This window comes from Terrapene carolina, unplaced genomic scaffold (genome assembly GCF_002925995.2).
Source record: "Terrapene carolina triunguis isolate 2854851 unplaced genomic scaffold, T_m_triunguis-2.0 Scaffold89, whole genome shotgun sequence".
In the NCBI taxonomy this organism is placed as follows: domain Eukaryota; kingdom Metazoa; phylum Chordata; order Testudines; family Emydidae; genus Terrapene; species Terrapene triunguis.
The window spans coordinates 4,054,673-4,066,892 of record NW_020664440.1 but is presented as its reverse complement, the minus strand read 5'-3'; the positions used below and the strand labels follow the sequence as shown (position 1 = coordinate 4,066,892).

Below are 12,220 nucleotides of genomic sequence, written 5' to 3'. Positions count from 1 at the left end.
ACAGAGAGGAGATGTTTATAGACCACGTTAAACAGAGTAAGATTCTGCAATGACTGCTGTTGAAGGAAAAGTAAAGTCATGTCTGTGTCAACGGAATTTATTCAAACACAAAGAATGAGGAATCCCAAATTCTCTTCTGAATGTAAAGCAATGTGCGTTTGAAATATGTTCACCACCATATATTGAAAGTGTAGAAGAAGACACACAGTATAAGCAGTCTACCCAAGGATACATAAAGAAATTGTACAAAGTTTTCTGTGTGGCCAATAGCATTTTTTCCCCACCCAGGACTTAAACTAATCATCACTGATAGAAACAAATGCATTTCTTCACTCTATTAAAGCAACTTTTTTCTTTCCCCAACAACAACAAGGTATTATGCATGCCAAATATGAAATTGCATTTGCAATTCAATTTTAATGATTATATTTATTCTATAACAAACACCAGTCATAATTGACAAATTACAATTATTAAATATTTTATATATTAGTTTTATTGCCTCAAGAAAAGTAAAATTTAAATTTAGTATTATGATGAATATCCTTTCGCATAACAAAGAACAGCCGAAATTTTAAATAGATTTCTATTTTGCTCAAATATTCTATTCTATTTTGCTAAAATATTAAATGTGATATATTTTGAATAAAAATTATATTTCAATTTATCTAATTGCATGTGGTCTAGAAAATTTTAACATATGAACTAAAAAACTCTTTCAGACTACCTTGTCTTGTAGTTTACCACAAACATGCTTTGGGAGGAAATTAGCTCATTAAGTTCTGTGAGTAGTTTGTTTACCCTTCCTCTGACAAAAGTGACATTTTGAAAGAGCATATTCTATTGTGGAAACTAAAAAGCCCACCAGGACAAGCTTCAAAGAACATCAAGTACAAGCAACACACAGCACCAAAAGCTATATAGTATTTTAAGAAACTCTCTCTCTAGTAATATTCCAAAACAACAACAAAAGCACTGGAAAATGTATAAAAAGCATTACTTCACTGCACTTGTGATTTTTCCCAAACCTGGTGAGACTCACCTTTTTTAAAAAAATCCTGAAATAAAACCACAAATTACAGATTTCATTCAGTACAAAATTTGATCTTGAAAAATCCAAAGAAAACTATTTTCTTCACTTTTAAACATGAGCTCAACTCCTCTATCTTGTTACTTAATATAATTGGACAATGTTTACATTTTTATAAAATTTTTTGTTTCCATTATTTCTATCATTTCTTCACTTTAGGCATGTTGAGTCAGATAAGTACACTGCTGTTTGGTAATCATTAATCACCTGTCTTGTCATATTGGTGAGCAGCTTTCACATTTATTATGGTTAAAACAAGAAACAACCTCCAAATAAACTGAAAACAGCTAAAAGATTAGCTAGCCAGTTTCATACAGAACCACCCCATCGTATGTCCTGCTCACCTTTCTGAAATTACTTAGCAAACCAATTCTTTGAATAGTTTACATCTCCACCCAACCTCATTTTCCGCAATCACCAATGACTCCACCCATTTCCTTTCTAAATTTCTAGACAGTTGTATTAGAGAGACAAGGTGGGTGAAGTAGGTAGTATCATAGCCAATGAGGTTGATCTGAGGTGTGATTATTGCTAGTTGAAATCTTTTATTGGATTAACTTCTGTTGTCTCTCTCACCAGAAATTGGTCCAATAAAAGATATTACCTTGCCCACCTTGTCTCTCTAATATCCTGGGAGCGACATGGCTACAACTACACCGCCTAAGTAGATAATTTTATAACTTTCTTATTATTCATAATAGTCCTGACAGACATTAACAATAACCTTGACAGCCTCATCACTGCCTTTTTAATTTATGTTGAAGTATGTAGTTCTAATTTACAGATTTAAATTAGAGGCTAATATTTCTTGTATTTGAAATCTTTTTGATACATGTTATTATGCATACAGTATACATACACAAGCGACAATAAAAAAGATAAAACCAAAAAAATTCACTCTTTTAAAAAAAAAAAAAAAAAAAAAACCCAAAATGTGTTTTTCACAATTCTACTTCACAGCAAACCCTTCTCTTCTAAAGTGAATGTAAAGCAAGATTCTGAATTAACACGCTTGGAAACAAATCAACTTTTTAGTCACAAAACAAGTTCTATGCTGCTAGTGGTAATGCAAGCTTCCACACATCACCCAACTAATATACTCACTCTTTAGGGGTAAGACAGCAATTCAGTTTCTAGGCCCACACAATGCTAACAACAATGACAATGGTTTCTATGATGTAGAAACTTTTCTGTGAAGAACCGGACAGAGATCGCCAACAGCTTGTCTATATTATGGGGGCTACAGCAGCAAAGCGACAGCCCCACAGATATGCAGCTGTAACCACCACAGTGGAGGCACATACAAGTACAAGGACAAATGCAAAGTACTCTACTTAGGAAGGAACCATCAGTTGTACACATACAACAGGGGAAATGACGGCCTAGGAAAGCAATCTGGGGTCAGAGTGGATCACACGCGAAACAGTGTCACACTGTTGCAAAAAAAGCAAACATCCTTCTGGGATGTATTAGCAGGAGTGTTGTAAGCAAGACACAAGTAATAATTCTTCACTCAACTCCATGCGGATTAGGCCTCAGCTGGAGTATTGTGTCCAGTTCTGGGCACCATATTTCAGGAAGGATGTGGACAAATTGGAGAAAGTCCAGAGAAGAGCAACAAAATGATTAAAGGTCTAGAAAACATGACCTATCAGGGAAGATTGAAAAAATTGCATTTGTTTAGTCTGAAGAAGAGAAGACTGAGGGGGGACATGATAATAATTTTCAAGTACATAAAAGGTGTCACAAGGATGAGGGAGAAAAATTATTCTTAACCTCTCAGGATAGGACAAGCAGCAATGGGCTTAAATTGCAGCAAGGGCGGTTAGGTTGGACATTAGGAAAAACTTCCTGTCAGGGTGGGTAAGCACTGGAATAAATTGTCTAGGGAGGTTGTGGAATCCCTGACATTGGAGACTTTTAAGAGCAGGTTAGACAAACACTTGTCAAGGATGGTCTAGATAACACTTAGTCCTTCCTTGAGTCCAGGGGGCTGGACTAGAAGACCTATAAAGGTCCCTTCCAGTTCTATGATTCTATCCTTCAGCGCAGAAAGGGTTTTAGGGATGTTTGCGCATGGGCATGCATATTACTCCTGGGGGAATTCTGTGCAACTGCGGCGCAGCAGAAACCCCTGCCCTCCCGCAGATTCCCTTTACTTCCTTGCAGAAAATGGTTTCTGCGGGGAAGCAAAGAGAAGCTGCACCACTACCCACTCACCCCTTCCCTGCAGCTCAGAGGTGTCTGTTCGAGCAGCTGGGGGAGAGGTAAATCACTGGGGGAGGGGAGATGCCCTGGCCATCCAGGGACGTTAGTCCCAGCTGGAGCACGGAGCAGCCGGAGCTGGGTCAGATCAAGCCCCAGAAACTTCCCCTGGCTGCAGGAAACTGTGCCCCGGGGGTGGGGGCGGGGAAAGGCTTTCCAGGTCAAGATGCACGGAGTTTGGGTGGACAGGGGGAGCAGCTCCTTTGTACAGAGATTCCCCCTCCCTCATAGGGCCCCCTCTGCATCAGGGGCCCCCTGCACCCAGAACCCCCACACTGAGCTCCCAAACCCCCACCCTGCATCATGAGCCCTCCACCCCCGGACCCCTACCCTGTTGAGCCCCAACCAGCTGCACCCTGACCCTCCCCCGCCACCGAGCCCCACTCCCCCAGCCTCCTCCCCACTGAGCCCTAACCACCTTCACCTGGACTCCCCTGCAGAGTCCCATTCCCCCTGTACCCAGAACCCCACACCAAGCCGTTGTGCATCCAGATTCCCCCCTGCACCCAGATTGTTGCCACACAGAACCCTGGAACTCAAGGGAATTTTTCACCAAAAAAGTAAAAAATATTAAATTCTGCAAAGTTCTGCATAATTTGTCAAAACAACACAGAAACACAACAACAATATAATCACACCATTTTCAATTATTTTGGTAATTTATTTCAAAATACTTTTCAGCAAATAATTGAAAATGGTGTGATTATATGGTGTTATTTTGACAAATTAAATATTCAGATTTTTGCAGATTTTTAAAACCTTGTTCGCAGAACATTAAATTTTTTGGTGTAGATTTCCCTCAAGAGTAGCATATGCGCACACACCTACACATCCTGTGTGTTTGGGAAGAAGGAAGTGGAGGTGAAGATATACTGGGGTTCTCACCATCTTTTGTATTAGCACGTTTAGAAAAAGTCTGCTAAATTTCTTTAGCCCTGCATATCCAAAAATGAATACCAAAGGGTCCCAATCAAAATCCTCCATCCCTTTAAAATTGTCTACCACTCTGGAGAGGGGCAGAGGAAAGGGTCTGAAAAACTATCCACCCTTCACCCATTGAATATTTTATACGAAGCTACTGAATACTTGAACTGTATAGCACTTTAGGTTTTCTTGGTGCTGTACAAATACTGTGTTGGTTGATGTTACCCACACACTTCTAGCATAGTTTATACACAAAAACTTCATCTGACCATTAAAACAAATAACAATTGATACTTTTTAAAATAAATAAGTTTACTACTTTCAAGTGCACCATGTTTGCTCTATAGCAAAATCTGCAATTTTAGTTTTTAGCTCAACTGCAATTGTATGACATTTAAAAACATTTAAAGTCTTCAGATATTAAGAAACATACATACACACACACACCATTTCAAAATGGGACAACGCTGATGTAGTACTTAAGGGGGGGAACATTCAAATACTTTACTAATCTCAACAAGGACCATCCTTTCGCATTCATGAACATTATTTTTTAAATAGTTAAAACATTTTGCAATGAACACAGGTTACCTTCTTATACTGTATTTACATTATAATACTGTGTGCACCATCAGCTTTAAAGATCACAAAGACGGATAATCAAAAATTGCCAGGCTTAATCCTGATTTAACCTCACCCTTAATTATTAAAAATGGTTAAGCACTTACCATAATGTGATTGAAATGCCTGTGGTTTTACGACCTGATTACAGTGGTTACACATCACCAAATAGAAATCATCATGAGCCGGGCAAAGACCAAATATTGGCATATCTAAAACAAAAAGACAAAGGGCATATCTCTCAGCTGCTTACAATTACTGAAAAACAACTGTGTTAGAGGACCATATGATGCTATCACTGAACTATCATTTATAGCTCATTTCAATACATTCGGAAAGTGAGAAAAAAGAACATACAGTACAATAGTTAGGTTAGTGTTGAAATATTACAAACACCACATATTTTTCTTCAAAGCTAAGTATAAAATCAAACTGACTGTTGCTTGTAGACCAGCAATCTGATGTAGGAGTGATTATTTCATGCCATCTTCAAAAGGACAACAGAAAATCATTATATTTTGATGACATAGTAAACGTAAGCTATTCAGAGAGTAGTTTAAGTTCTATCCCACTTTCTTTAAACAAACTCTAAAATGAAGGTTGTTTTCTACTTAAAATTTTGTAACCATTTTAAATGCACAGTCATTTACCAGGCAGTATAATGTGTCTAATGGTCTTATTTGTTTAACAGTGCATTATATTCCAGCCATCTGGTACCAGAGATCTGTGTAACAGGCATAAGAGGGAGAAAGAGATAAGAGTATGTCAGTGTGTATGTGTATTTCAATGATAAACACACATACTTTCAGTCTTTTCAAGTAAAATTAGTTTCTGCAATGTTTATGAAAACCAGTTCCTTAAGAGTATTGCTTTATGTTTAAACACTTACCAGGAATTTCTGAATGCAGTGAATACAAACTCTACTTACTACAAATCTAAAAGAGTATTACATTTAAAAATGAAACCTGTCAAGTATTACCCAATTATTCAGTTGTTCAAAAAACCAAATATATAACTAAGTAGATAAATGCAGTCTCCTAACAGTATGTGGCATAAAGCAATCAGTAACATTTTCAAAAAAAGATTATACATCATTTAAATGGTTAAATGTTGTTTTCTTACCTTAAAGAACACTAAAATAAATGTGTACATTTATATGCAAATATTAAAATATAAGTAAATGCAACATAATTATTAATTTGACATTGACAATAGTGTTACATATTTTAAACATTAACATGTGTCATGGATATTCACATATTTCATATATTTTACAGGACTAATACATTCTGGTCATTCAAGAAATCTGAATTATGCAAGAATTTAAAACTGATTTTATACCATGTAACCCTTTTCTGTGGGAATGAATATGGCCATGATCCTGCAAGATGATCAACATGGGCAGACCCCTGCACTCTTTCAGAAACTTAAACTCAATAGGGCTCTACACAGATCAGCTGCCAGAATTAGGGCCTACATTTGTAATAAGATACGATACTTTTAAATGCAGGCATATTTTCTTTAAAAAAAAATAAATGTTTTAACTTTTTAAAACATGTATCTGAATTTTAGATTAAAATGATATAAAACAAACTCCCCATGCAATGGCTGCTACTGAAATCCCTTGTATACACAGATGTGGATAAATCAAATATGGATTGAGTATGACAGCGACACATCACATCTATATTCATCTGTTTTATTTCATTTTCTCTCATATGTTTATATTTTAAGTGCCTATCTAAACCATAGGTGCTTATACAGAAATGGAAATTACAGTAAAAGATATGTACTATTAATAATACACTTGTAATTTGATACATGACCAGGGTCAAGCATTTTATAATTTGTGCAAATACCAAGTCTAGCTTTTACATAAACAATTTAAGAGATGTCATTAGAGAAATATTTGGTAAAACATCAGATGATGACATTTTAAATTAATGCAAACTGGGCAAAGCACAAGCAAATATACCACACATAATAAACCAGGGGATAGACTAGATTAATAAACAGCTATTTTCCAATACCTGCCTTCCCTGATAAATATTACATTTCTTCATGAAAATAACTGTACAAACTGAAAAAAGCCATACGGTGAGATTCTGTGACGCGCCTCAGAGAGACAGCACTGAGCTCTCAGCCCAGGTGGAAGGGATTGGGGATAACATGGTTTTAAGCCACCTTTGTGCCCTCCTGCTTCTGGGCTTCTCTTGGAGCTAAGTTCCAGAATGGTAGCCGTGTTAGTCTGTCTCAGCAAAAACAACAAGGAGTCCTTGTGGCACTTTAGAGACTAACAAATTTATTTGGGCATAAGCTTTCGTGGGCTAAAACCCACTTCATCAGATGCATGGAGTGAAAAATACAGTAAGCAGTGTATATATACACAGCATATGAAAGAGTTCCCTTACCAAGTGGGGGGTCAGTGCTAACAAGGCCAATTCAATTAAGGTGGAAGTGGCCCATTCCCAACAGTTGACAGGAAGGGGTTAACACTATTAGCAATGACCCCCGCACTTGGTAAGGCAACTCCCATCTTTCATGTGCTGTATATATATATACACTGCTTACTGTATTTTTTCACTCCATGCATTTGATGAAGTGGGCTGTAGCCCACGAAAGCTTATGCCCAAATAAATGTGTTAGTCTCTAAGGTGCCACAAGGACTCCTCGTTGTTCTTGGAGATAAAGACATTCCTGGTGTAAGATGGGCAGCTCACAGTAATGTCAGCCTCCTGGGACTGCCCTGTGGGTCGCAGTGATGTGTGATATGGCTTCCACCCCCACATTTCTTCCTACCCCCCAGCATGCCCCACGTCAGGGCTTGTGATGGGGTTCTTGGAAAGCATACTTACAGCTGTGCTCCACAGTGCCTAAGGAACATATGGGAGGGAACAAAGTGAGGTTTGATTACAATGTAGGCTTTACATCATTTAACACAGAATGCTAAAAAATTGTTGGCAATATGGGGGAAATATTGTCTATTGCTACTTATCTGGCAACATAGGAAGGACCTCTTGGCATTATTTTGAGACACCCATCATTATATTTAAAGTACCCTTTTACAAATATGTAGGAAACATCGAGGTGTACTTTGAAACTACAGGTGAATTATTATCTGAATGTCTCAAGGTTCATCAGAAATTTTCACATAGACAAAAATGTATTCCTGTAGAAGTTTCAAATTACAGGGCAATTTTTGCATAACATGGGCATACCTTTTTCAGATTATTCCCGTGCAGAACATACGGAAGGAATATATACATAGAAGTAACATTTGGAATTAATTAGTTTTATAAACAGGAGAACACAAAATCACAGGACAGATTTTCCGAAGTGCGCACATTAGACTCCCGGTCTACTACACAATCATCTATCTTAGGGTTTTATACTGCTGCCCATCACCATAATACCACAGTGCCTTCCAACAGCAAGGTCCCTAGTGAACTTCATGGAATCTCTGGCTCTTCTCTGTTTTGGGGGAAAAACTGTTCTAAGAGTATGTTTGTTTATTTTTTTGATGCTTGTTTTTTTTTAAAGCTCTTTTGTGGGGTGGGGCGGGTGGAGGATGGTATCTGGGTAGACCGGTATTGTGAATGTTATTTTTGCTATGGCATCAAGACTTTTTTGAAGAAGGTTCTGCAGCATTTCCTAAAGACAGACTCTGGATTCACTTAATCAACTCTGGAAGTTTCTTCCATAGCTGGATCCCCTAAGCCAAAAATGCTTTGTCCCCAGCTCTCCTGAACTTTCTCCTGATATTTGTGACAACACTGTCCCAGAAGAGCACAACTGTCTCAGTGGATCATCAACTGATTTTCAGTCTTTAATGTAGCTAGGGCCACTGATCCATTAACTGCTTTGAAGATTAGGACCAAGGCCTTAAACTGGCATCTATGGGACTTCAGCACAGGCCTAATGTGCTCACTGTGTATTAACACTAATAGAGACCCAATATTCAGTCTGAGTAACATTTATAGACCCATAGAAATGTAGTACTGGAAGGGGGTCTCAAAAAGTCATCAAGTCCAGCCCCCTGCACTGAGACAGGACCAAATAAACCTAGACCATCCCTGACAGGTTCTTAAAAATAACCTATTCTTAAAAATCTCCACTAATGGGGATTCCATAACCTTCCTTGGAAGCCTATTTCAGAACTTAACTACCTTTACAGTTAGAGAGAGCTCTTCCTAATATCTATGCTAAATCTCCCTTGCTGCAGATCAAGCCCGTTACTTCTTGTCCTACCTTCAGTGGACATGGAGAAAAATCAACACCCATCCTCTTTAGAACAACCCATAACATATGTGCAGACTGTTATCAAGTCCCCCGTCAGTCTTCTTTTCTCAAGACTAAACATGCCCACTTGTTTTAATCTTTCCTCATAGGTCAGGTTTTCTAAACCTTTTATCATTTTTGTTGCTCTTCTCTGGACTCTCTCCAATTTGTCCATGTTTCCTAAAGCGTGGCGCCCAGAACTAGATGCAGCACTCCAGCTGAGGCCTCACCAGTGCAGAGCAGAGCGGGACAATTGCCTCCTGTGTCTTACAACACAGCCCAGAATGATATCAGCCTTTTTTGCAACTGCATCACATTGTTGACTCATATTCAATTTGTGATCCACTACAACCCCCAGATCCTTTTTCAGCAGCTGCTGTAGTCTGCAAATTTTAAGAGCATGTTCTTTACTCCATTATCCAAGTTACTCATGATAACCAATCCCAGGACTGGCCCCTGTGGGGCTCCACTAGATATAAATGGTGCGCTGTGAAACTGGGAGAGTATAACGGCTCTTTGAGTACTGTCTTTCAACCAGTTGTGCATCCACTTTACAATAATTTCATCTAGATTGCATTTCCCTAGTTTGCTTATGTGAATATAATGGGAGATTGTGTCAAAAGCCTTATTAAAATCAAGATATGTCACATCTACTGCTTCCTCCCATCCGCTAGACCAGTCAAAGAAGAAAAATATGCTGTATTTCAATTGTCCTTCATATTCTTAACATATTAGCTTCCCCAATATAGGATACTATTGACAGAATGCTCACTTCTCTGCAAGGTGACCAGATAACAACAAACATGCTGTTTGTACTTACTTTTGATCTCACACAAACACACACATGCTTGCTGCACCTTCCTTCTGCTCCATCAGTTCACTCTTTTGGGGGGGGGGGAAGGGTACTGAAATATACCCACTCAGAGCAGAATTTCTAGCACTCAAAGAGCAGCATTTGAGTGCATTTCAATGCTCTCAAAATTGCTCACAAGAGCAGAGCAGGGATGTAGAGCAGAAGTACTGTGCTACATGAAATTAATACATCTGGTGCTCTGAGAATTAGGCCCTGGCAGATTCTCTTTTACCACAGCATGCTAAACACAAAATTATGCATTAAAAACTATACAACAATCTATACATTTAGATTAACCTTACACCCAGAATTTTTAAGAAGTGTTGAAATATTCTGTAGCTCTAACACTTACAATTCTAATTTTGAAAATTCTAGGGAAACAGTTCCAAAGAACTGTATTAGAGTGATAAAGATAACCAATTCAGAGGGAACAATTTTAGTACAAAGTAAAACCAAAAGGAATTCACTGTACACACCTAACATCTAACACCACCTAACACCTAACAAAAGGCATTCACTGTACACACAAAACTCCAACCGACTTCAAGGGGAGGTACACACACAAGTCTTGCCGGCTCACACAAATCAGCTGAACTGCACTTTCACCTCAAATCATTACCACACAACTACTTAGATAATAGAGTATCTAATTTAGCTTTTAAGAGCCCTTTGGAATGTTAGTGTCACAAATCCAAGTGTTTCGCCAGACTGTCTAGCACTTCACCTTCATTTCTATGAGGGTCAACAAAAGGTAATTTACTAATTGTGTATGGATGTAAAAATTGAAGACTAGGACTAATGCAAGCTATCCAAGGTGAAGGATGGGTGGAAAAAAGCATTGTAATGACGCTACTATCAAAATTATTCTTAAAATGTGTACGGTGAAATCCTTAGCATTATTATTTGTAGTACAATATTGCCTAGAAGTCACAAACAAGATCGGGACCCCATTGTGCTAGGCACTGTACAAACATATGGCAAGAGGTAGTCCCTACCCTGAACATCTTATAGTCTGATTGGACAAGACAGACAGAGTGGGAGAAAGGAAGTATTATCATCTTTTTACAAATGGGGAACTAAGGCCCAGAGAAATTAAGTGACTTGCTCAAGATTGCACAGGAAGGCTGTGGAAGGGCGAGGAATTGAACCCAAATTTCCTGAGTCCCAGTTAAGCGCCCACCTACTACTGGTATGTTAGAAAAATAATTTTCTTCCCCTATTTTGGCATAATTACTATGGTGTTGTTCAAGCTGAGCAACAAGCAGTTTTCAGTGAAACTATATCTTTAGTTCGGAAGAGGAATTTAACCTTTGGAATAGAGAAACAGTCACACTGTAGCATGTGTGTATTGTGCAACAAGTATCTTATAAATACTAGAGAACCTAGGTAATATTTTTAACAAAGACATTTCAATACCAAATATCTGCTGTGAGGTATGGGACATGAATCCTTCATATGGTTGGTTCCCCCCTTTTTCCTCATTTAGGAGTTACAAAATTTTGTAATTGATGCTATATAATATTACACTTTTATATTCATCTGATTTGATGCCATGCACATTCAATCTGAATTTAAAAGTCTAATGCAGTTCATAGTATTTCAACAGTGCCAGTTCCAAGGTACCGTTACTTTGAGCTTAAAGATGACATTTTAAAATACTTAACAGTCAAGCTCTTTCCTCTCGAGTGAGAGCCTTGCAACTGTGATCTACACATTCGTCTCAAGGCTGGACTACTACAACTTCCTTCATCTGGGGCTGTCGGTCTAGGCCAAACAAAAAATTTCAATGTAGGATTCCAACTTTCTTTTTTAAATAGACCTAGTATTTACATGAAGCCAATGGAGCAGTATCTTTTGTAGAAGGTGGGAATCACAGGGGCTGCACTAAATTAAAGTAGACTTCAGGTGCCTTTATATTATTATTGATGTACATCCCGTGAGCACTGCAACTCCCCACATGCATTTCTCCTTTTCAATGTGAGCAACGTGGCTGCATTCCCTGCTGTTACACATGTTCTTCATGAGTCAAACGTTTGCGGTGAATCTGAGAGCAGCAGTATTTGGCCTTCAAGCCACACTTCAGCCTTCTCTGAGTGCCCGCATTCCCCCTCCTCCCTCCCAGCCACGCGAAAAGGGCTGCCCGAGCGCTACCGGCTTCACGGTTTGCCGGGCAGCCCCCAGACCCTGCG

At 38.5% G+C, this 12,220-nt stretch overlaps 1 protein-coding gene across 2 annotated transcripts in view; it reads right to left on the bottom strand.

Moving 5' to 3' along the window:
* Positions 1–12,220, bottom strand: part of ATXN7 (ataxin 7) — a 101,017-nt gene that overhangs the window by 49,695 nt on the left and 39,102 nt on the right. The window contains exon 4 of one of the 2 annotated variants that reach the window (XM_026650401.1): positions 5,008–5,112. The exons of the other annotated variant lie outside the window; for it this stretch is intronic. Within the exon in view, the coding sequence (XP_026506186.1) occupies positions 5,008–5,112 (105 nt within the window). The remainder of the gene's footprint in view (positions 1–5,007; positions 5,113–12,220) is intronic. 2 annotated transcript variants of the gene reach the window in all.